The following is a 27281-nucleotide window of genomic DNA, read 5'->3' on the forward strand; positions in this document are numbered from 1 at the left end:
ACCTGTAACAAGACGTGATAAGATCCTGGAAACCTGCAACAAGACGTGATAAGATCCTGGAAACCTGCAACAAGACGTGATAAAATTCTAGAAACCTGCAAAAAGACACGATAAGATCCTGGAAACCTGCAACAAGTCGTGATAAGATCCTAGAAACCTGCAACATGACGTGATCAGATACTAGAAACCTGCAACTCCTAATAACCTACCTTTGTCAACTGCAGCTCCTTGTTGCCAAGTGTACCGACTGCAAGATCCAAGATCCTAAAATTGTATCTCTGATATAAGCACTGTAACTGCTAGCATACAAAACGCCCGACCTTCTGAATCTCACAACCGGTCTCTTTGTCTCAGACAAGGTTGTGTCGACGGACCCTAAGCATGACATACATTCAACATACATTACTGTCTCACGTGATGGCTCCGGGGCAGGGTTAACGTGTAACCCCGAGTGATGGTTTTTTTATACTGTAGTGACAAGTGACCCATTTTGTGATATCACAACAAGTCCTACCTTATTCACTCAAGCCACAAAAAAACATTCATGTGGCTAACAAATAGACGTCCAACTTAGGACCGGACGCCGCGTTACTGAAAACCGCGTGTATAATGTAGGGCACACTTGGAGGGAGGACAGCCTGAAGATCGTAGCTGCACTCAAAACACGCATATCTATGTACAATATTATACCTTTAAGTATCTGTTCAAAATAAATGACAACGTGAGTGAAGTCACGTCGGTAATAGTTCGTCCATATCTACGATACTGAAAACGTGAATATGTGTATTCTGAGAAAATAGACACGAGTACAATGCCTCATGTAATTACAATTGGACAATTATACTGAACAAAAATAGGTAGGGATATGAATGTTTTGGGACATATTTTTTCCGTGAAGACGGCACATAATTTCATAAAAATCTCCCCAAATATATTCATTATCCCGACTTTTATAAGAACCAATTTGTACATCATGTAAAACAAATAATGTTAAAGAAATTGTGAATAACTGCCAGGGCCGATACGTTTGTGATGTCACAACGTCATGGCTTCTTGGAAAGTGTTTACTTGCTCAATCAACCGGTGCCTAGCATCCACAATATATGAGTAAGTTGGGTTTTACGCCGCTTTTAAAAGCATTCCAGTTATATCGCGGCGTGTCAGCTTAATGTGGGGGGAAAGCCCGAACTGATGCAGGTCTTAGACGGTTACCACTTCGGTGAAACCCACGAGCACGGGTGTGGTGCTGACAAACCTAGAAACATAATGGGGGTGAACCGGGATTCGAACCCACAATCATAAGTTTCTGGAGTGTCCAGGGGACGCAACCCTGCACAGAGAATCGCGGCGCCTTAGACGACTGGGCCACCCGTGCCCCCTCCACAATATATGAATAACATAGGGATTCACTTTGTGTGTGTGCTTCTGTGAAAAAGACATGGCTGCATAAGTTGGCACTTAAACGTAAATAGTGCGGTTCACTGAAGAGAGAGGGAAAAGAATGACCTTGACCTTTACAATCTATAGCGTGAATGAGTGAGTTTAAATTTAACGTCGCATCGGCATTTTTTCAGCCATATAGCGATGACACAATCTATATCATTGTATTCATACAATAATACACTAATAATACAATAAAACACGAATGGAAACACAAGACCAGTAGACTGTAAAAGGTGCGAGAGGGCAACTGCAGTTCGTGATTTTGCAGTTGATAATGATGAGTGAGTGAGTGAGTGAGTGAGTTAGGTGTATCTTGCTAGTAAGGTCATCAAGTGGTAGGAGTGAGTTGGGTTTAACGCCGCTTTTAACAATATTCCAGTTACATCGCGGCGTTCAGGTGGTTTGATCAAAAGTGCGCATGTTACACATTTGAAGCTACGAAACATTTATGCATTCGGAAAGGTGATCGGTAAAGCTAATGGCACATTGCTCTATTTGGTAATATATTTTAGTAGAATTACGCGATTACTGTGCGTGAATTGCCAAATCATAAAATGCACACCTACTTTTAAACAAACCTGTGCATAGGCGGATCAGGGTTGGGGGTAGTGGGGGGTGGGGGTGGAGGTGGGGGTGGGGATCCGGACACCCCTTTTGAAAACCAAATGTAGTATTAGTAGCAGTGAACTTATCTGAGAGAGGAATTATTTTTTTTATTTTGGACCCCTCCCATTTAGAAATGCTGGATCCGCCCTTGCTGTCGCCTCTCTTGTTTTATACATGGAGGTTGGCAATACTGTTATATACCTGTATGTCAATATACTGTTTCCTCTGTTAAACGTCAGGCCTGTCCTCGCGTCACAATCGCCTGTTCCCAATGTCCTTTTATTCGCCCCACATTATGGAAGCTCACTTACTCGCTCGTGTTTGTCCAAGTTCAACGTGCCGCACGGGATTCACGAGATGTTGTACGGGGGAATTACGGAAACACGGTTTGTGAAGAAGAAATGTCGGTTTGCACACGTTTTCAATTAAAAGAAAACAGCTGTCTAATTGATTCTGCTGGGGAATAGTTAAATCGCAAATGAACTTTGACAATTGTTGAACATTGCAGTGAACCATATTCTACCTACTTGCCATGACGGCCAGTAAATAATAGCAGCTGAGTCAGTATAGGAAAACCGGTGGATGATAGCATGAACAACAACCCATGCCGTCGGGGCACGATGACACGAGCAGTACACTTATAAGTATTGTGATGCATAACATAAACATAAACTTAATTTTTACGTCCGCGTAAAAAGACATTTCCTAAGATGCATGCACATTACTATTGCAATAGATATTCGGCCACATAAAATATTATTTTAATTTTACTGTTGGCGGGGTACTTTAATGAAACCTAGGCCTTGGGCGTGACGACCCATTGCTTTAAATAATCACTGTTTGTAGGCTACCCTTCATCCCTCATATACTTCGTGGGCGGTCGGGTAGCCTAGTGGTTAAAGCGTTCGCTCGTCACGCCGAAGACCCGAGTTCGAATCCCGACATGGGTACAATGTGTGAAGCCCATTTCTGGTGTCCCCCGCCGTGATATTGCTGGAATATTGCTAAAAGCGACGTAAAACCATACTCACTCACTGATATACTACATAATCAATAACACAAGAAACAATATACTACAGGCACAGGATACATACTACAGACATGATACACATGATATACACTACAGACACCCTCCCCTATTTCTTGTCGTGTTTATGGATGACCCTCCCGATGTCCTTGCACTGCGTTCTTCATGACTCTCCCTTAAAAGACTAAATGCAAGTGTATTATTTTTACGACCATCCCCTAGAGACCGTAATATTTTTGGTGACCCTCCCCTGATTCATACTGACCCACCCACTCCATATAATATATGACCGGTCCCCAACTGGCGTGTGTCTCTGGTTGCTGTACAAGCTGTTTGGCTTCACGGAGTTTGTGGTATAACGTAAGTGATTGTTGAAGAATGGCCTCGCATATTCACCAAGTATATTATTATTATATTTAATAATCGCAATATATGGAAGTAACACAATGACACAGGTCGTCGCAGTTAGCGTTATACTGACACTGATCTTTATTTTTAAAAGTTATATACTCAACAACAAAAGTTCCTGTGACACCAATATTTTAGTGTATTTTTCAAACAAGTAAAGTTTGGTTTTCAGTATTGTAGTACATGTATGGAATGAAGTCAGAAAAACGCAGCTGCTACAGAAAAGCATGCATTCCATGCAAAAGTTGACTTTTGTGCAAGCCCCATGCATTTCACTACCCAAGAATGGGTATAAAAACATGTGCGTTAACGGAATTCTATATGCATTGTTTAGCATCGTGCTGACAACAACCACTCAGAAAAACAACAAAATTACGCAATTATTCAACATTACGAAATGCCACGCCTGTTCGAAAATGAGCGTCTGCGAGCCATTGGTATGCTTGTATCAGGATCGAGTCAACGTGATGTTGCAAGACAATTTAACGTCCACAGAAACACCATTTGGTGTTTATGGCAACGTTGGCAACAGACGAATGCAGTCAGAGACCATCCTCGGAATGGCAGGCCACGCGTAACCAATAATCGACAAGACAACTGGATTTGAACAACACACCTACGAAATCGATTCCAGCCAGCAACAGTGACTGCAAGAAACATCCCTGGCCTTCGACGAACCGTACGTCGTTGCCTCAGATGTGCAGGGATTGCCACCAGAAGACCCGCCAGACGTCCCATTTTGACAGGAAACAACCGTCAAGCACGTCTACAGTGGTGCAGACAGCGTCTGCGCTGGACGGCCACGTCGAGGTGAACGTTACCTCAATCATTGTGTCATGGAAGAAGGTCGGTTCGGGGGCGGCAGCTTTGTGGTATGGGGTGGGATTACAGCAAGACAGAGGACCTGGTTGATAGTGGTAGAGGGAAATCTCAAAGGACAGCGCTACCGCGACGAGATCTTCGGCCCTGTCGTTCTACCGTTTTTAGGTCGTCATGGCCCAGGCATTACCTTTCAAGATGACAACGCCCGGCCTCATATTGCTCGACTTGTTCAGGATTCTCTTCAACAAAACAACGTGAATGTCATTCCCTGGCCTGCTCGCTCCCCTGATCTCTCACCAATCGAGCACATGTGGAATAAGATGGATCGGCGCCTTCGACGTCAACCACGTGTTCCACAGACACTCCGGGAACTTCGAAACATGCTCCAGCAGATATGGACAGATATCCCACAGGACTTTGTGCGACGCCTGGTCCATTCCATGAGACGAAGATGTGTTGCTTGCATCGCAACCAGAGGTGGACACACACGCTATTGATTTGTAAATTGACATTTTGGCATGTTCATGTTTTTTTTATGAAATCACGCATTTTCTGAAGTCAGTATCATGGCAAATTAAACCATTTGAACACTTACAAGTCTTTTATCTGTTGCAAACCGAAATTGTTTCAAATTTGGTAAAAAACATAACTTTGCATTAAATCTTATTCAATGTCATAGGAACTTTTGTTGTTCAGTATATAAGTTTCATAATAGTATCATTTCCTTGTGTGGTATATATTCATTGAGTAAGAAGTTTCATCAAAAGCGATATGCCAGCTTGCTAAGACATCACTGACTGACTAAATGATAACTTCCAAAGGTTCCTCGACAATATGTGTGTATCAACTACATGCGTTTATCAACAGTCACAGGCAGAGGGTTTGCGGAGGCCGCCTACCTGCTGACATACATTGAGGTTCCTCAATGATTTAAACATATTTATTTTCACAAAAATATGACAGTGGAGTGGTAAGCAAGAGAATAGCTTATGTTAATACCGTTCCATGATATAATTGATACGTCAGTGAAGGTTGAATATATACAACAAATGTACATGCCAAGCTATATGTGTATATATGTTAAATATATTTGCAGTTTATATTAATCATTTCATTACTTAATTGAAAATATGTCAGTTTTTAATATGAAGTTTTGAATAGAATCAAATATTTGCGTTAATTTGATCTTCCTTACTCAAATACGATAATTTCCGTATAGCACTGTTCGTAAAGAGTAACCATGTTGGTAAAATACATTTCATTTCGAAGAATATAGTACATGTAGTTTATACAAACAAAAATTAAATGTAAGGCATCTTCGGTATGATATCCACAGAAACACCTTTTCGTATAAAAAATAATGATGTACTTTATAGTGATCCGTGTTAAGATCGCTGCAGCCAAGTCTGAGGCGACTGAATGATTTGACATAACCTGTTTCCATACTTTAAATCCCTGTATGTCTCACTTTTTCCTCTTCCGTGTGACAATTTCTTAAATTTTGTAACGATCCTCGTTAGATGTTCTGGTAGTATGATCCAAAGTTTTGTTGTCGCTGCTATAAATGAATCGGGGTCATTCACATGATCGCAACATGCGCCCAGTCTCCCAAATTACATGTGGACTTGTTTACGTTTTTTTCTCAATCTTCGACGAAATAAAGTTGTTATTGGAAGTTTAGTTTTTCTTGTGTATGCAATATAATATCATATATAACAATATTTCACCAATTGTCAATCTCAAACATTGACATTTGTGGTGTTTTGGTTCAAACTCGTGACACTAACTCTCGGATAGTGCATATAATAGAGAAATTCTAAATCATTCACAAGAAAAGATGACAGCAACAGACACAAAGTTTGTTATGCCAAGAGGGACTCCCTTACTGTCAAACAGACGAGAAGCTTGTTATACCACCAGGACCTCCCTTAGACACTGTCAAACAGACGAGAAGCTTGTTATACCACCAGGACCTCCCTTAGACACTGTCAAACAGACGAGAAGCTTGTTATACCACCAGGACCTCCCTTAGACACTGTCAAACAGACGAGAAGCTTGTTATACCACTATAGGATATCCCTTACACACTGCCAAACAGGCGTGAAGCTTGTTATACCACTATAGGGTATCCCTTACACACTGCCAAACATACGAGAAGCTTGTTATACCACTATAGGGTGTCCCTTAAACACTGACAAACAGACTAGGAGTTTGTTTTACCGCTATAGGGTTTCCCTTACACACTGTCAAACAGACTAGAAGCTTGTTATACCACTATAGGTTACCCCTTACACACTGCCAAACATACGAGAAGCTTGTTATACCACTATAGGGTATCCCTTAAACACTGTCAAACAGACAAAAAGATTGTTATGACACTATAGGGTATCCCTTACACACTGTCAAACATACGAGAAGCTTGTTATACCACTATAGGGTATCCCTTAAACACTGTCAAACAGACAAAAAGATTGTTATGACACTATAGGTTATCCCTTACACACTGTCAAACAGACGAGAAGCTTGGTACACCACTATAGGGTATCCCTTACACACTGTCAAACAGGCGAGAAGCTTGTTATACCACTACAGGGTATCCTTTACACACTGTCAAACAGACGAGAAGCTTGTTATACCACTATAGGGTATCCTTTACACACTGTCAAACAGACGAGAAGATCGTTATACCACTATAGGGTATCCTTTACACACTTTCAAACAAACTAGAAGCTTGTTATACCACTATAGGTTATCCCTTACACACTGTCAAAAAGACGAGAAGCTTGTTATAACACTTTAGGATATCCCTTACACACTGTCAAACAGACGAAAAGATTGTTATACCACTATAGGATATCCCTTACACACTGTCAAACAGACGAGAGGCTTGTTATACCACTATAGGTTATCCCTTACACACTGTCAGACTGACGAAAAGATTGTTATACCACTATAGGTTATCCCTTACACACTGTCAAACAGACGAGAAGCTTGTTATACCACTATAGGATATCCCTTAAACACTGTCAAACAGACGAAAAGATTGTTATACCACTATAGGTTATCCCTTACACACTGTCAAACAGACGAGAAGCTTGTTATACCACTATAGGATATCCCTTAAACACTGTCAAACAGACTAGAAGCTTGTTATACCCCTAAAGGGTATCCCTTACACACTGTCAAACAGACTAGAAGTCTTGTTATACCCCTAAAGGGTATCCCTTACACACTGTCAAACAGACGAAAAGCTTGTTATACCACTATAGGATATCCCTTACACACTGTCAAACAGACTAGAAGTCTTGTTATACCACTATAGGATATCCCTTACACACTGTCAAACAGACGAGAGGCTTGTTATACCACTATAGGTTATCCCTTACACACTGTCAGACAGACGAAAAGATTGTTATACCACTATAGGTTATCCCTTACACACTGTCAAACAGACGAGAAGCTTGTTATACCACTATAGGATATCCCTTAAACACTGTCAAACAGACGAAAAGATTGTTATACCACTATAGGTTATCCCTTACACACTGTCAAACAGACGAGAAGCTTGTTATACCACTATAGGATATCCCTTAAACACTGTCAAACAGACTAGAAGCTTGTTATACCCCTAAAGGGTATCCCTTACACACTGTCAAACAGACTAGAAGTCTTGTTATACCCCTAAAGGGTATCCCTTACACACTGTCAAACAGACGAGAAGCTTGTTATACCACTATAGGATATCCCTTACACACTGTCAAACAGACTAGAAGTCTTGTTATACGACTATAGGGTATCCCTTACACACTGTCAAACAGACTAGAAGCTTGTTATACCACTATATAGGGTATCCCTTAAACACTGACAAACAGACGAGAAGCTGGTTATACCACTATATAGGGTATCCCTTAAACACTGACAAACAGACGAGAAGCTGGTTATACGACTAAAGGGTATCCCTAAAATTTGATTTGACCAAAAAGGATCTCTGCAGAGAGGGAAGATGGACTCAAATGTACGCTGTTGCAGGTTCCCACCTCTTGCATCTGTCCTGAGACCAAATGTTATTATTCTTAATAAATCAAATGCCAATGTCTGTCAATGTCGTTCCTCTCCGTTCGATACTGTATCATACAGAGTACATGTATATATACGTATAGATATAAAATAAATAATGGATTATACGTACAGGTAAAATTTCGAAATGATCATATGTACCGGTAAAATAGAAAAATGGTCACATGCAAAATATTGAAATGATCATATGTACCGGTAAAATAGAAAATTTATCATATGAACATGTAAAATAGAGAATTGATCAGATGTACAGGTAAAATAAAGAATTTATTATGATTAGCTAGATGTAAAATAAAGAATTAAATGTAGTCGATCTTAAGTCCTATCTATGCTTCCAACCCTCTAACCGGAATTTACATGTTAAGAAAACAGAGCGTAATGCTATTGCCTCTACTAATCCCCAAATCGAGCCATGCACGCGAAGTAAACATTTGTTCCCCCAGTCGACCTTCGTACGTATGACCAAAAGGTGGACGTCCTCCTTATTGCTCTGACCCTTGAGGTAACTTCTAAGGACTTTGTTTATTCAAGATGCCAGTGATTGATTCTATCAGAGACCATCTGTTGGAAAACAGGAAAAACATTTCACATGCTCATCCATTTAAATGAAACACCAAAGTTAGACTAATGTAGTCCTCATAGTTACTTAATTTAACCTTTTTAATTTGTATAGGCTATATCATACCTACTAGTTTTATATACCTGATTGATGGTCGAACCCATTTTAAAACTGAACGCAACGTGCAACATTAATATATAATGGCCCTACACATGCAAGTTCTCGGTTTCGAACACGTGTAGCGGTAAACACTGGAGAAGTTATGCGCCTCAGTAGAAAGCAAATCTTGAATTACCTCCCTTTATCAAAATGGCAGCCGGAAGCTAGAATCTTTGCAGTTTCTAAACTGAACACAAAGCAAATGAAAAGATGTGGCTGATTTGAGTCAGTTCTGGCAAAAATGTGGGATGTTATGTCAACACCAGATATTCCACATTTTCTTAAGATGAAAAGAGTTAAACATGAGCAGATACAGTCGACTGTCACTCATTATTTAAAGAGGAGGCACTTCATGGTGGGTTTGGATGTTTCCGTGACAGTATCTATGCATGCCTCTGCCATTTGATTCTCTCAATTTTTCTTCCATGTAATGTGCCAAAATTCAAAGAGAATCAAAAAACATCTAGAGCGATATACGATGGTCGTATTTTTGTATGGAGTAACCCTGGCTAAAACTGATGGATTTATGAACATGGTTAATTTGAACCAATACGTGACAGATGAACATGTTGTAAAATGCGTGAAACTTGGGACTTTGCAGACCAACGTGGATATTGCATAATCGTGTATTTGCATTAATTTCATATATTTCATCTGATCAAAATATAACAGAAAAACAAAAATGTTGTGGATTACAGTTGATTATTCCCTGCATTCAAAAGTGTCAACCCCAATGTCAGGGTTTGAGCATCATATTTATGTTCACAATAATTATCTGCTACATCATGTACATAGTGACCATTAATTTTACTTTCTTTTGAACCCAGAATGCTTGGACTGGACCATATATCACTGTACCTGTATGATCATGGTGGTGTTCCATGTGATGACTATATTCTGCATATGATTAAGGCATCATTTATTGCAGGATGCAGAGGTGAGTGGGAAACGGGAGTGTGGAGCTACACAACAGCTGAGTGAGGTGGCCCTGCATGGGAGCGTCAACTGCAACGGCAACACCGAGAACGTCCTTGTCTACAGCAGCATTTCTGGGGATGCCACAGCTTGTGATCAGCAATTCACAAGGTTTGACTGTTAGAGACACTGTTCTATAGAAATGAACCCTGTTATTAGTGATTCTGGCCAGTGATTCTTTGTGTCTGATTCTGGGGGGCACCAGTACCCCACTGTTGTCATTATTGCTGAGTAATGAGCATGGGTGATTGTGTCACAGCACCCCGCAACATGGATCTTTCCTCATGCTGTCTCACACAGTTTTATCAGTTTGTCTTGTTAATGCAGGAATAATGCTGACTTTGGTGTAAAACAACACTATCTCACTCACTCAATGAACAGGTCATGGTCATTAGTGTTCATTTGTACATACTAGCAATTTTACAGTATGATCCCTAACTAAATCCCCTTGTTGGGCAAATTGGGAAAAATCCTTTTTTTTCAAATTTGGTATGTTTTCACATTCTTATTTTCTTAAATTCAGAGGTATTTTAACATTGCTTTCTATGCAATGATGTGAAACAAAGCATTAAAGCCTCTTCATCTATATCATGTGTATTGGTCCTGTTGTCAGTGAAATACAAGTCACTTTGACCAAGCCATAATATCAGTTATGACTATAAGAGTATGACTTTGGAAATATTTGAGATTTTTTTTTCTGACATTTACTGCCGGCCTGGGGCTGGATATACTGGATATAAGCCTCTAAGCAAGTCTAGATAAATATTTGCATACAAAATATTTCCAATATCTTCTCAGCATTGATATGCTGTTCTGCATTTTGATATGCTGTTTGGGACCAAGGCTTTGCCTTTGCTAATACATGTCGTATGTATTTGTATAGTTTAGTGCTATTGTTTTAATGTAAAACTTAAAATTAAATGACCTGTGAAGATGCGGGGTAGAATAGGTCTTCAGCAACCCATGCATACCAACAAGGCGACTATGCTTGTCGTAAGAGGCGACTAACGGGTTGGGTGGTCAGGCTCGCTGACTTGGTTGATGCATGTCATCATAACCCAATTGCGTGGATCGATGCTCATGATATCGATCACTGGATTGTCTGGTCCAGACTCGATTATTTACAGACAGCTGCCATATAGGTGAAATATTGTTGAGTGTGGCTACAAACAACAAACAACAAACTAACAAACTTAATATTAACTGTGTTAATGCTCGCATGAAATTAATGCAAAACATGTGAGTGCTCTTTTATTTGCCATGTCACTTTCTCACATTCATTGCTCATGCACGTACTGGAAACATTTAACATTAAGGACAGCAGACCCAAGTTTAGCTCACCTGCCATGAATGGCTAGTCACCATGTACAACAAGTATATTACCCACATGACAAAGCAGATACACTGGTATATATTCACCAATATGATCAGGCAGTTTAGATGATGATCAACCATGCCAACAATGTGTGATGTTGTTTTTACTTTTAGGAATAATTATTGAGTAAGGAAGCCCATAGGTAGACTCAATGGTAGAGCTTCTCACATTAATTTCATGGCACATTTTAGGCTTGTGGTTGACAATCCTATTAATTTGGTGATACATTAATGTGATATGCAGTATTGATTGATCTGGGACTTAGCCATTTGTCCAAAAGGGAAGTCTAGTTCAGTGTAAGCTTTCTTTCAGTCTAATAAGCGTTACCAAGACTCTGATAAAGGAGTAAAATCTAGATATGAATGTGTTCTGTCTGGTAGACCCTGGTAGAAGGTTTCAGTAACTTGATATTTACTGTGAAGACTGCACTAGCTGGCACAGTTTACATGTAGCAATGCAGTCAACATGGTCATGTAAAACTGATCTTAGTCTGTAAACTCAGCTGATGCTCCCCATATCCGCATGTGAAAACCTTTGTCCATGTTGTCATTGCACTGACGGGTGGTCGGGTAGCCTAGTGGTTAAAGCGTTCGCTCGTCACGCCGAAGACCCAGGTTTGATTCGTGAGATGGGTACAATGTGTGAAGCCCATTTCTGGTGTCCCGTCGTGATATTGCTGGAATATTACTAAAAGCGGTGTAAAACCATACTCACTCACTCACTGTCTTTGGCCTGCTGTGATAAGTTAAAGATGTAAGGGCCCCTAGATTCAAATACTATAGGAATAGATGGACCTACAGGTTCCCAGGAATCTATTACTTGTTAACACTGTATATTAGACTTAAAGTAAACATTCCTGAAATTGATATTGACAAACAAGTTCAAAAGTTGATCGTAAATAGAACCTTTTGAAACTTACGGGATCACAATGTTTTTCATTTTGACTTTCAGATTGAAACATTTTGTACTTGATGCTGTGGAGCCCTACCAGGGAGAACTTCGAGGTCTTCTCTTCCCAATGTTTGTCCACGTCTACCTGGAACTTCTCTGTAATGGACATAAGACTCCAGGTACACCATTAGCTACAACCTAGTGTAGGATAAATCAATCTCGACTCATTACATGCTGATTGTGTGCCTCCAAACAACAAGGATGGTGATTGTTGCTCTTACTATCAACCACTGGTCCAGATTTGATTACTTACCATTGCTTGCCAAACTTACAGACCTCTCTGATGTGTTGGTCATATTGCCAAAATGAAATAGTCTCTCTCCCTGTTTCACCACGATAGAATTTGTTGTGAGACATTCAGAGAATCTCACCTGAGTCTTTTTATATAAACTGTACCATAACAAGTTCATAATAATTTAAAACTCTGAGGCTTGAAACTCAAATTTGTTTCATCTGCAAGATGTGGATCTAACATGTTTTCTATCCTGGACTTCTAAAGTTATTCCGGTACAGAATGGGACGCCTTTACCAGGGTACAGAATGGGTCCCCTTTACCAGTTTACAACATGTTTCACAGCATGTACAGTCAAGCCCAAACTTGATAACATACAGGCCACATTGGTATGCTGGAGAATGGAGTATTGCTGATTGTAATTGTGGAGTATTGCTGATTGTAATTGTGGAGTATTGATGATTGTAATTGTGGAGTATTGATGATTGTAATTGTGGAGTATTGATGATTGTAATTGTGGAGTATTGATGATTGTAATTGTGGAGTATTGATGATTGTAATTGTGGAGTATTGCTGATTGTTATTTATCCATACAGAGGTGATGAAAGAAAATCACTGTAGTTCCACAAAACTGATTGTTCCATTGTTTGTAGCCCATAAGTTCCATGATCGGCATGTTTCACTACTGAAAGAGGATGACAGTCATAAGACGCTGATCAGAGCACTGCGGAAGATGGACACCAAACTAGATGTAGCCAACTCACAAGATGTCGGGAACTTCAGGTAGGTGGTCAGACAGAGTGACTACATGAGTGTAGGGGTCAGAGTGGTCATGTTGTGTTGCAGGGAGAACATGGGACCTAGTGGGCATGTTTTAGCCATGGCCGGATTGGTTGTCCTTGGTTCAAATCCCAGATTGAGCCTGTTGTGATCCCTGGTCTGTCAGCACCAGCACATACTTGTGGTGTCAGTGTGTGCATTTCTGGCATCCCATGTACAAAAGTATGCAATGGAAAATACTGGGATACAAAAAAGCATTAATGTTTACTTCACTAATGACTATAAATGTTTATTGTTTTGTTGCAAGTTTCTCTTGTATCCCAGGGGGCGGTCAGTAGCCTAGTGGTTAAAGTGTTAGCTCGTCATGCTGAAGACCCAGGATCGATTCCCGACATGGGTACAATGTGTGAAGCCCATTTCTGGTGTCCCCTGTTGTGATATTGCTGGAATATTGCTCAAAGCGGCGTAAAACCATACTCAGTCACTCTTGCATCCCAGTAAATGAGCATTTATCTTTCTTTCAGAGACAACAAGTTCAGCATCTCCTTGACAGAGGCCAGTCTGAGTTACCTGATGAGGCACCTCAAAGTGAGTAACCATGGTAACTTGACCGTGCTGATTCTTTATCACTTTGATGTAGTGGTTGACCCTTCTTAAATCTGTGAAATGGTGTTGCACCAACAGCATATCTCATTAAAATCAGATCTTTTTGGCCAATACGATACCTCTCTGGATCAGGATCTGGACACAAACATCTCGTCAGGTATACCATGAGTGAACTTTGACCACCAAATCTTAATGAAGGATGGGTGGGTTCTTGAGCCAATCAGATGTCGGCTTTCTCAAATGATTCGGCTTCATGTGTTTTACCACCTCGACGTGGAAGTTTCCATTTATACAAAGTGAAATCCACACACAACACATATGCTTGAATAACTGGCTTACATAACCCACACTTGATCATTTACAAATAGCACTGACAGCTGGAATATGGTAGATCAATAGATCGATGAGCGATAGATCATCCATTCACTCACCCACCAGTTGTGTGACATGGTTGGTTGGTTTGTTGTTTAACTCAGCACTAAGCAATATCCCAGCTATATGACGGCAGTCTGTAAATAATCGAGCCTGGACCAGACAGTTCAGTAAATAATATCATGAGCATCGATCCACGCAATATGAGATTGATGACATGCATCAACCAAGTCAGCGAGCCTGACCACCCGATCCCATTAGTCGCCTCATAGTCGCACGGTCGCTGGTGTATATTTTCTATGTGTTTCTGAGACACTTGCAGATTTGGTGAGTTGGTTTTCTACATGTGTTTTCAGATGGAGGACAACATGATAATGTTGCAAATCTTCAACCAATTCTTCCATGTAGAAGGTAGGTAACATATTTTCAATTCCTTCTCTTGTTTTCTGACCTACTATAGTGATCTGGTTCATAGATCACCTGCCTGGAGAGTGGAAAGTCAGTGGTTTGATCCCTGTCCACATCATACTTAAATACATTAAAAGAAGGTACTTGTTGTTTCCCTGCCTGGCACTCAGCATTACGGGGATAAGACAAGAAGTAGTCAGCTTGGCAGTCAGTATACTGCACCTGAGTGGGTCATCTATGTTAAACTGCAGAATGGTATCTCAGTGGGTATACAGACTCATACTGTCTCTCCCTGTTTCCCAGGCTGAATGGAGATATGTGTATGAGAAAAATGTTTACAATTCTTTTCGTCATGTTTTAGTGACACCAAAATGGTTAGCACCTGTGTACATGGTGTAAGGCCGATATTGTTTTTTAATGCAAGTTTGAGCCAGTAACAACTGACATGTCTTTCCCACCAAAAGGGATTGAGTCAGTATACATCATGTACATTCTACATTATATTTCAGTAATTTGAAAAATGTAGAGAGAAATAAAGGGTTACAGCCAATATAGAGTCAATATAGTCCACCACATCATCACTGAAACAAAGGGTTAGAGCCAATATGAAGCGTACAGCATCCCATGTCAGTGAAACAAACGGTTAGAGCCTATATGAAGCGTACCACATCCCATGTCAGTGAAACAAAGTTAGAGCCTATATGAAGCGTACCACATCCCATGTCAGTGAAACAAAGGGTTAGAGCCTATATAAAGTCTACAGCATCCCATGTCAGGGAAACAAAGAGTTAGAGCCTATATAAAGTCTACCACGTCCCATGTCAGTGAAACAAAGGGTTAGAGCCAATATGAAGCGTACCACATCGTGTGTCAGTGAAACAAGGGGTTAGAGCCTATATAAAGCCTACCGCATCCCATGTCAGTGAAACAAGGGGTTAGAGCCAATATGAAGCGTACCACATCGTATGTCAGTGAAACAAGGGGTTAGAGCCTATATGAAGCGTACCACATCCCGTGTCAGTGAAACAAAGAGTTAGAGCCTATATAAAGCCTGCCACGTCCCTTGTCAGTGAAACAAAGAGTAAGAGCCAGTTTGAAGCCGACCACATAATTTTTCAGTGAAGCATAAAGAGCTAAGCAACATGGAACATACTGACACTCCCAAGGTGGAGGACGACCATGCTACCAAGCAGTCCAGCACGACCCCAGTGTCCAGTGATGTCAGCATGTCCACCCTCACACAGTCCATCCAGAAGGTTCGAGATGGACCACCCTGTATGTCCTCAATATGTGTCTACACATTCCTCAACGCTTACCAAGGGTATGTGTACCACACGCACAGTGTACCAGCACTAGCTCAATATCAATAGCACTAGCACTACCTCAATATCAATAGCACTAGCTCAATATCAATAGCACTAGTACTACCTCAATATCAATAGCACTAGCTCAATATCAATAGCACTAGCACTACCTCAATATCAATAGCACTAGCTCAATATCAATAGCACTAGTACTACTTCAATATCAGTAGCACCAGCTCAATATCAATAGCACGAGATCAGTATCAATAGCACTAGCTCAATATCAGTAGCACCAGCTCAATATCAGTAGCACCAGCTCAATATCAATAGCATCACCTCATTTTAGTATCATTAGATCAGTATCAATAGCACTAGCTCAATATCAGTAGCACCAGCTCAATAGCACTACCACAAGCACTACCTCAATGTCAATAGCACCAGCTCAATATCAGTAGCACCAGCTCAATATCAATAGCACTAGCTCAATATCAATAGCACCAGCTCATTTTAGTATCATTAGATCAGTATCAATAGCACTAGCTCAATATCAATAGGACTAGCTCAATATCAGTAGCACCAGCTCAATATCAATAGGACTAGCTCAATGTCAATAGCACTAGCTCAATATCAATAGCACTAGCTCAATATTGTTTTGATGCTCCTTCTGCAAACCCATCAAAATTTGTGTCTCCATTGTCGTTGTTGTGTGATTTTCGACAATTTGTTCTGCAGGTTGTGCAGTACGTGTGTCTCCCCTGATGGGGAGAGTCTGGCGGCAGGGTTTGAAGACTCCACTGTGTCTCTATGGAGCCTGACACCCGGACACATCCATTCCGAGGCAGGCGACGGCGACCCCAGCAGGATAGCGCTAGCAGCTGACCTCCTCAATGTCGAGGCCGACAAAGCAGCCCTCAGGTAACCTAATTGTAACTCACTGGTGACACTACAGGAATATGTAGATGTTACATCCCACTTGTATCTCTCTGATATAAAGGTAGATGTGCCATGCTGCTGGTTTGATCACCAGGTAAACCACTTGTAGCTCACTGGTGACACCGTCCTCCCGGAGAGTGGAAGGTCTGTGGTTTGATCCCCGGCCTCGTCATACCGAAAGCTGTTGAAAGGTGGTGCTTGTTGAAGTTGTTGTTGCCCTGTCTGGCGCTCGACATTAAGGGGCTAAAACGAGGACTGGTCGGCTCGGAGTCAGTATACTGTGTCTGAGCTGGGTATTCATGTTAAAATGCAGCATGTGTCTTAGTGGGCTAGCACTATAAAGTCAGCATTACTCCGGACAAGTACAAGCAGGTCACTATATAAGTACAATAATCGTGGACACGATGTTAAACCCCATTTCTCCTCACCTGACATCACTGGTGACACTACAGGAAAAGGTATATTATGGCAGTGTTCACCTGTGATTGACCTCGTTGTCCCAGTGCCCACACAGCAGGGATGATGACACAGGTAACTCATTGATCTGTTGCGCACTCCAAACAGCATTATTATGTTGATTATGTTCCCTCACTTACATTCTCACCATGTGTAATCCAGAATTGTCCTGATATCTTGAATTTCCATCAAATCAAAGGTTTGCACATGTTACTGTTGTGTACCGCAGGGCTAGCTGTGATCTTGAGACACTGACACTCCGGGGCCATGCTGGGGCTGTCTACAAAACCTGCTTCACCCCCGACTCCACCTACCTACTCTCCTGCTCAGAAGACACCACAGGTAGGCACAGGTGTACTATACAGGTAGAGGTAGATGAACCATACAGGAAGACACATTTGTATCATTCAGGTAGACACAGGTGTACCATACAGGTAGACACATTTGTAACATACAGGTAGACACAGATGTACCATACAGGTAGAGGTAGATGAACCATACAGGTAGACACAGGTGTACCATACTGGTAGACACAGGTGTACCATACAGGTAGACACAGGTGTACCATACAGGTAGACACTGGTGTACCATACAGGTAGACACAGGTGTACCATACAGGTAGACACTGGTGTACCATACAGGTAGACACAGGTGTACCATACAGGTAGATACAGATGTACCATACAGATAGACACAGATGTACAATACAGGTAGACACAGGTGTACCATACAGGTAGACACAGGTGTACCATACAGGTAGATACAGGCACACCATACAGATAGACACAGATGTACAATACAGGTAGACACAGGTGTACCATACAGGTAGACACAGGTGTACCATACAGGTAGACACAGGTGTACCATACAGGTAGATACAGGCACACCATACAGATAGACACAGATGTACAATACAGGTAGACACAGATGTACAATACAGGTAGACACAGGTGTACCATACAGGTAGACACAGGTGTACCATACAGGTAGATACAGGCACACCATACAGATAGACACAGATGTACAATACAGGTAGACACAGGTGTACCATACAGGTAGACACTGGTGTATCATACTGGTAGAGTTAGATGTGCCATAGCATTAAGGATGAAGTGTTTATTTTCACTGACTGTTTGTTTGTTATGCAGTGCGGCTGTGGGATGTGAGGACACACACCAACAGGGTGTGCTACCAGGGACACAACTACCCCGTGTGGGACATCGATGCTAGGTGAGGAGGGACTCCACCACGATCAACGGCAACATGTGGGGCAGACATGTAGTAATCTGGCAATATGCTTCATCATAATTGGTTAACATGTCTGAATTATATATCTCATTATGATAATCAAATTGGCTTGTATGTGAGATTACAGGTTGAGTGAAATATCAAAATCAATCTTCTTGGCTTTATCCCACTATGATAACTAGAGATGTTTGTAAAACAAATTTAAATTTTGTTAATGAAAGTACAGAGCTTTAAATTGATGTTTAAACTGACTGGTCAAGGGACAGAGATGGGCTAGGTTTAAGACAGGGCTAGACGACCTATATAATTCTGAATCAGCTTCTCATTTTTCCAGAGCCCAAAACCAAGTCCCTATCAGAAGCTGAGGCAATGATTTTGATATTCCCTGCTGTTATATAGCTGAAATTTTATAAAATTTGCATACAATTGTCATTAATTTAGACATAATTCTCACTCCAGTGCTACTGCGGGCTATTTTGCCAGCAGCTCTCAGGATCGTACAGCCAAGCTGTGGTGCACAGAAAGGACATATCCCCTCCGATCGTTTATTGGCCATACATTTGATGTAGATGTGAGTACAATGTCAGTATTACGTGGGATGACATATCTTTGGTTTGGTCATGTTTGTGAAATGTTGACCTGGAATACTCACTTTATATCAGGCACTTTACATGTAAACCATTGTGGGCTTGTAAGAACAAAGTAATTAGATGATGTGTAGTTAGATTTGATATTTTTCTGTTTATTTTCAACATTGACTGATGGTACAATGAGCTTCTAATCATGGCTTCTAGCTGTTGTCAGTTTTCACATGTACCATGGTAACCACTCACTGAAAAAAACCAAAAAGGAATACTGTTGGATGTAGGAAAGTGAATGTGTTTCTTGGTATAAACAGTTCAAATTTTCGCAAGGTGTCGATATGGCATTGTTCATATGTAGTGGTGTAACGATACATCGAACTATCGATTGATTGCGATTGCTATCGATTGCAACTTGAAACAATCGATACTATTGGCAATAGTTTGTCTAACTATAGATAGTTTCGATAGTTAATTTGTTTGGTACATTTACTTTCTTAAAAAACATAGAAACAACTCCTATGATCATCTAACCTCTGTCGTGCTTTCCTTTGGATTGCACTACTTTGTCTGCTTGATTTAGAATTATGTCCCTTAGCTACTCGTCGCTAGGCAACATTGACAAGATGGCGGACGCCACATGTCAGTTTTTGTCAACTTTGTTTCCTAATTGATATGTTAAATCGCATTTAGTCATTCAGTGAATGCCAATGTGACAATTAGTTTGACAGTTTGTATAGTCAAATACTAGTCATTCAATCACATTCATTCACATTGGTGCTAAAACACTGCAGTAACCTAAGACTTTACAAGTTACATGAAGTGAAATTTTGTATTAAAATGTTTTTGAGAGGTCAATTTGAACTTGTTTTCTTCTCATTTCTTGTTTTCTTTACGAATAGTATCAGAAAGTTATAATTATGTTGATGGTGTCAGTCAAAATGCTGAAATATATGCTGCTAAAGCCTGCTATAATTGCAAGTGAAAACTATCGCAATAGTATCGCAATAGTAGGGCCACTATCGCAATAGTATCGCAATAGTTGTTTTAATTATCGCAATAGTATCGCAATAGTCAAAAATGCCCCAATAGGCACCCCTATTCATATGGCTGTGCACACACTTACCATGCTTACTGTGTAACCCAGTTCTGCCATGTGGTGTTAATTGAGTGTGACCTCCTATCCAGGTCTTTCAGGGAACTTTGATGGTGTTTCAGTTGTCTTCTTCATGCTGTTTCAGTGTGTCAAGTTCCACCCAAATGGCAACTACCTTGCAACTGGATCTGGAGACAAGACTGTCCGATTGTGGAGCATACAAAGTGGCCGTACTGTCCGCTTGTTTCAAGGTCACCGGGGCTCAGTTATGTCCCTTGCATTCTCACCAGATGGAAAGCTCTTAGCATCAGCAGGTAGGCAGCAAACATCAGTATATCATATCATTCCCAGTTCATTTTCAGAAAACCATGATAATAATAGTGTAATATTGAACCATAAACTGACTGCTTTAACATTATGAGAAGCAGCTTAATAAGTGAAATGGGGGCACGGGTGACCCAGTCGTCTAAGGCGCCGCGATTCGCTGTGCAGAGTTGCGTCCCTTGGGCACGCCATAAACCTATGATTGTGGGTTCGAATCCCGGTTCGCCCCGATTATGTTTCTAGGTTTGTCAGCAACATACCCCGTGCTCGTGGGTTTCACTGAAGTGGTAAACGTCTGAGACCTGCATCTCTTCAGGCTTTCTTCCCATATTAAGCTGACATGCTGCGATATAACTGGAATACTGTTAAAAGCGGCGTTAAACCCAACTCACTAACTCACTAATAAGTGAAATATTAATAAATTAAGTATATAACCTCAGTCTGTACTAAATACAAATGTACTCAATACACTTAAACATGTGTTGAAGACAGTGTGACATACATTGTCTTCAAAACGATTTGTTGTCTTTTCTTTGTTAGAGTGACAGATCATACATAAGTGTAGCAAAAACTCTACCTCTAGAATAAAAAGAGCCTTGTCCTCCTGTCAAGGACTTACTTGAGTATGGTGCATGAGTCAGTGTTTCTTGATAGTGTTACTTCTCTTGGCGTTCTTGCTTGGGAAACTATGTCCACCATCTTCTCATATCTGCTCTTGAGCCAACACGGCTACATGTGTTTTGGAAAGCTCTCAAATGTCTATTCTGACCCGGGTCTGTCCAAAGTGCATAGACATTACCTGTGGTCTTGATTTGAGATGCGAGCTTTACGGAGATCTTCCAGTTGCTGATTTAGCGAAGGCTAAATCAGGCTCCCAGCTGTATGGAGTCTCCACTCCTGAAACCAATGCCACACCTGGCTACTGATCTTGTACTGTCGCTGTGGCACTGATGGATCTTACTGGACTTGGTGTGAATCTAGCTACTTAACAGGTGCAGGAGGTGAATCCGATGGCTATTCTGGATCCAGGCTCAGATTCTACTCGGCTTTCCTGCATACACAGTACAAGACAGGCTTCGGCTACCAGATTGAAGGAATGTTTTTCTTAGCACTCGGATTTGAGTGCAGATACCTCACACAGTCTATTACACAATGAAACTAAGCTGATAGCAGGGATCAAGTACGGAAGATGCGACATGATGAGATGTCTTAGGGCTCGAATGTTACAGAGGACCCAAGCCTGCAGGGCAGTCGTAGTCATGTTAGTTCTTCCTAAACAGTTTGGAGATTTCATTGGAAACTTACCAGTTTATAGGAAGCATGTTTCAAAGACAATATCATAGCCCGGGATGCCTTCCATGCTTCAGATGCCAATCCAGATCGGCTATAGTGACTCTCCTTCACAGGTACGTCAGGAGTTCGTGGCTCCATCTGCTGCATGGCCTGGTGGGAGCACCCTTCAGTCCAACGTCATGTCAATACCAACTGTACACAGATCTTGATGTGTGTGTTGATACGGTATCTTGAGGGTATGGATCCTAAGACACATCAATATGACAGTAGTATCCAACATCATCGTGCACGGAGGCACCAGATCTTACCATTATTTCGATGCTGGAGACTTGTTACCTCATTGATCTAGTGGGCACATTGAATATCAGCATTCAGGCCGAACACATTCCAAGCAAAATGAACATTTTGGCAGACACTCTTTCCAGATGTTCAGGGATAATCTTCACAGAATGGACACTTCATCTGGATGTTTTCATGCTCATTCCTGAAGTAGGATAGATGCCTCAGATTGATGTGTTCAACATCTCGATTCAACAACTTGATAGCAAATTCTTTTCACCTTTGGTAAATGATCCCAGACTTGCAATACCCCCCACAACGTCCTGTTGTATCTGGTAGTTCAAGCCCTGCCAACCAAGATGTATGGACTCTGCTTGATCTACCGCTAAAGCTGGATTGGTTACACCTACTCTGTCAACCTCAATCAGACAGTTTTCATCAGAATCCTCAAATACTACATCTTAATGCTTGGATGTAGTATAGCAATATCTTGATTCAGAAGGACTTTGAGATCAGGTATCGCAGGCTGTGATTAGAACTCACAGGGAATCTACCTCAGGCATCTATGACTCCCACTAGACCAAGGTCAGTAAATGGATAACTAACAACGGGTTCAAGGAACAGCCTTGATTGTTTCCCATGATTGCTGATATTCTTTGTCAAGACAGTTACTGGCAAGATATGGAAGAGAAATGGAAGCAGTGACAAGACCTTGGCTGACAACTACCTGGGGAGAGTGTGATCCAACACTCGGGTAATGAGGATGGTTGTTATTAGTTGTGGATGATGATCTGGAGGTTACTTCTTAGTTGGGAAATAAGGATCAGATCCAGTTGATTATGGTAATCCTTTCTGGTTCTATTGGCTCCTAATCTGTTTATTAGCTTTTGTTTAATAATCAAGGTGTTTATTGTCACACCCATTAATAAAAGTTGGGTTAAGACTTACTGGGGTCAAGGTATCTTGGTTCAATCTCAATCATGTATATACTTGGACTCTCTATTTTCGTGGTAATCCACACACCCTGTTGGCTGTTTACTTATACAAATCTAAGCATGATATTTTTCAAAAGTGAACATTTTAACTCGTTCGTTGTTTCTGGAATGTTTTTGAACTGGCATTATCCCTACCTCCATTCGGAATTGGTTAGAATAGAACCTATTTATTTGGATGATCAAACCTAAAAATAGCGACTCTGCAATAATATAGGGTTGCACCATTGAGTTTGCTAATGGCGGATTCCTTTATCATTGATCTTGCTTAAGAAAATCAGCAACGATCATTCCGAACTAATGTATCATAAACGTTGAACAAATAACATGAAACAATTTGGGTATGACTAATTTAATAGGTTAATAAGCATACGCCATTACGATCCTTTATTAATTAGCTGACGCGATGATATAGCGTACCATGCTATGAACGACACCAGAGGGATGCTTGTGGTCCTAGTTCATGGTAATCCTGCAAGGTGGTATTGTTGAAGATGACAGACTCCCTGTGGTTATCAGGTGATCCTGACTATGGATGTCTGCTGGAGTCTTGTTGAGGTGTATCGGAATCCCCTATCAATAATTGCTATATTCATCAATGTTGGTTAAAATTTGATTGGAAGTTACCATACCATCAGCCGTTGGCGTGGTACATCAAGTGTGGTACACAGTTATTGTTTGTTCTGAAGGAAGAAAATAATGAAGACTAAAGATGGCATTGTAGTTTCCTGAGCATAAGCACAAAGGGAAGTAACTATCAACAAACCACTGCTCCTGTTCCACACCCAAAATGTTTATTCTTGTAGAGCCCCCTATACAGGAGAATAAAGCTGTTTATTACATTCTAGAGGTGTAGTTTACTAATCATGCTAATAATTACCCCAAATAAATATGATTTTGGATTTTTGTGAATTATGTTTTTTTTGTGCCAAGAGATAACTGAAGAGCATCCTACTCAAAACTCAAATCTTACAGTATTCATTTACTTTGGAAAAACATCCTCAATTCCTCACGTGTTAATCTGTGATTGATTTCTTGTAATTGAATCTTGTATATCATTTTGATATTTTGTCCCTGCTTATAACATGTATAACAGTGATGTTAAAACATCATGAAGAGACTGATGTAAAGGCTGATGTAGGTACGTTGTAAATGTTGTAGGTGAAGATCGTCGGATCCGTGTGTGGGACCTGAGCACTGGTCATCTGTACAAGGAGCTGCGTGGGCACTCCGACGCTGTCTACTCCCTCTGCTTCAGCCGCAACAGCTCATTGTTGGCCTCCGGGGGCCTGGACTCCTGTATCTGGGTGTGGGACGTCGGGAAGACTGTAGACAAGGACAAGTGAGTACTGTCATGCAAGGCCGTGATTGTAGTCAGCATATAATGTACCTGAAGAAGGGTAGACACTCCTTCTCCTTTCCATATTTCCTGGTCGTTTATTATAGATGGAGGTGAGATTGGTCTTACGATGTTTCTGCTGCCCCCCACCCCCCATTTCATGTAAAATTCTTTCATGGCCCCACTCCCAACACACTATATAACATGACCAGTCCCTGAATAATCATCACAAATATTTGAAAAATAGAATGGTGTCATTTGATTTTTATGAGACCCCTCCCCCCATATTGTGAACCCCACCTCTTTTGCTGTGTAATTTCTTCAGGAAACTCACCACACCCCCACCCTATAATGACTACTGGGCATTGATCATGTTGATATGACTAAATGTTTTCACCTGTAGACGTGTAACCATGGTAGCAATGCATGTAGAGCTCCTTCCCTGTCGACTAGAAGTCAGTGCTGCAGGGTATGTATGATACTGATGGAAAGATAATGGTCAGTCTGTGTCGGCATGCATTTGAGATATTAGGTGTTATTTCACGGATAACCTTTGTCCTTTGCGTTCTAGCCCTGAGTCCAGCGCCTCACCTGAGCTTCTCAGTGCCTTCCCCACCAAGTCGGTGTCTGTGATATACCTCCACTTCTCCAAGCACAATGTGCTGCAGGCTGCTGGGACCAACTTATGACCCCCACCCAGGGGTACAGTGGAACCAATTTGTGACCCACCCAGGAGTACAGTGGAACCTGCTTAACAAGGCTGAAATAGCTGTCTCCATGGCAATTCGGGACAAACATGAACTTCTGCTACGTTCACAAGATCCAAAACTGTTCCTGTATGGATAAACTGTGTAATAGAAGCTGTTCACTGGACTTTGAGACGCCGTTTTATGTGGGACAGTAGGACAACCATGATATATGTCAACTTGGATAGTGAGCCAAAGATGAAATATGTCCACAACTCTGGGATAGTAACTTGTTCTATCAACAGAGTAGTGGGACAACCATGTTATCAGTCATCTAGGACAGTTGGGACAACCATGTTGTCGGTCATCTAGGAGAATTGGGACAACCGTGTTGTCAGTCATCTATGACAGTTGGGACAACTATGTTATCAGTCATCTAGGACAATTGGGACAACCATCTTGTCGGTCATCTAGGAGAATTGGGACAACCATTTTGTCAGTCATCTAGAAGAATTGGGACAACCATCTTGTCTGTCATCTAGGAGAGTTGGTACAACCATGTTGTCAGTCATCTAGGAGAGTTGGGACAACCATGTTGTCAGTCATCTAGGACAGTTGGGACAACCATCTTGTCGGTCATCTAGGACAACTGGGACAACCGTGTTGTCAGTTGACTAGGACATTGGGACTGCCATGCTATTCGTCTGAAGGACAGCATTGATGTAGTATGGCTGTCATCTCAAGGACACTAGGGCATCCATGTCAGATGGCAACAGGACGGTACATCAATGATGTCTGTCCTGACAACACTGCCTACTATACAGCCAGTATGAAAGTGTGTGTTGAGTTTAGGAAAAACAAGGTGGTAGCCAGCATACAATATTCACTGGAATGGGTGTCAGTCCTATATAGATGCAAAGACAAACCTCAGCTGTGTTGATGAATAACATTGAAATAACACTGGGCCATAAAGATCTCATACATCCATGGTCATATGAATCTTATTTCTGATACGGTTTTAATGTATTACGTGAATACAAGCTATAAACCTCAGTCTTGTTTCCTTGATGCATGGACCTACTCTGTGGTCTAGTGGATAGAGCGCTGCACGGAGAGAGGGAGGTTGTTGATTTGATCCTATCTATGTCATACCAAGACATTAAAAAATTGTACTTGTTGTTACCCTGCCTGACGCTCTGCATTATGGGGATTAAATAATGACTGGTCAGCTCGGAGTCAGTATAGTGTGTGTGCGTTGGGTATTCATGTTAATCTGCGGCATGGTATCTGTTGGCTGGAACAATACTTCCAGCTTTAGTCTGGACGCACACGCACACACACAAACACAAACAAACACACACACACACACATGTGTGGCTATATAAGTGCAATAATCTTGAACACAGCGTTAAACCCCATATGACCTGTATGATGCATCAGAAGACATTGTGGGCAGATTGTTTATGTGTACAAGTATGACAACAGACATGCAATTTATTTGAAGGATTCTGCTTGAAATTGAGCCTCGAACTCCAATTCTTTGACATAAACTATATGTCTCGTAATGCCAAAGGAATCCCGGGTGAGAATAGGTCCCCAGCAACCTATACTGGTCTAAAAGGTGGCCAAATGGATGGGGAGGTCAGGTTTGGTGACTTGGCTGATAGTGTGTAATCGTGCTCTGAAGACATGGATTGTTGCCCACAATGATGATTGTTGGATTGTCTGGTCAAGGTTTGATTATTGACAGGCCGCCGTCATATTGCTGAGAGTGGCGTACTCCCTTTTGGGTGTAGAAGCCTAGGAGGTCAGAAATAACAGGGTATATAGAATATCTACAACAGTACCATGGAGCATCAAAAGCCTAGTTTCTACCCTTGCCACATCAAGGCAATTTTATTGTCTCGACCCTGGCACCATCATGAGTTGTGCCCCTTGTAATTAAATGCG

The 27281-nt window shown here is 41.3% G+C and overlaps 1 protein-coding gene across 1 annotated transcript; it reads left to right on the forward strand.

Annotated features, from left to right (window-relative positions):
- The first annotated feature begins 9259 nt into the window (after nucleotides 1–9259).
- Nucleotides 9260–26996, forward strand: LOC139468154 (TAF5-like RNA polymerase II p300/CBP-associated factor-associated factor 65 kDa subunit 5L). The gene is made up of 14 exons (XM_071249938.1): nucleotides 9260–9456; nucleotides 10030–10187; nucleotides 12403–12521; nucleotides 13288–13417; nucleotides 13939–14002; nucleotides 14749–14803; nucleotides 15920–16121; nucleotides 16837–17019; nucleotides 17723–17835; nucleotides 18642–18723; nucleotides 19201–19312; nucleotides 20564–20732; nucleotides 24468–24648; nucleotides 25217–26996. The coding sequence occupies exons 1-14, from the start codon at nucleotides 9343–9345 to the stop codon at nucleotides 25332–25334; spliced, it is 1800 nt and encodes a 599-aa protein (XP_071106039.1). The 5' UTR covers nucleotides 9260–9342; the 3' UTR covers nucleotides 25335–26996.
- Nucleotides 26997–27281: the final 285 nt, after the last annotated feature.

Source organism: Haliotis cracherodii, unplaced genomic scaffold, assembly GCF_022045235.1.
Source record: "Haliotis cracherodii isolate W230 unplaced genomic scaffold, xgHalCrac1.p SCAF_1, whole genome shotgun sequence".
NCBI lineage: Eukaryota > Metazoa > Mollusca > Gastropoda > Lepetellida > Haliotidae > Haliotis > Haliotis cracherodii.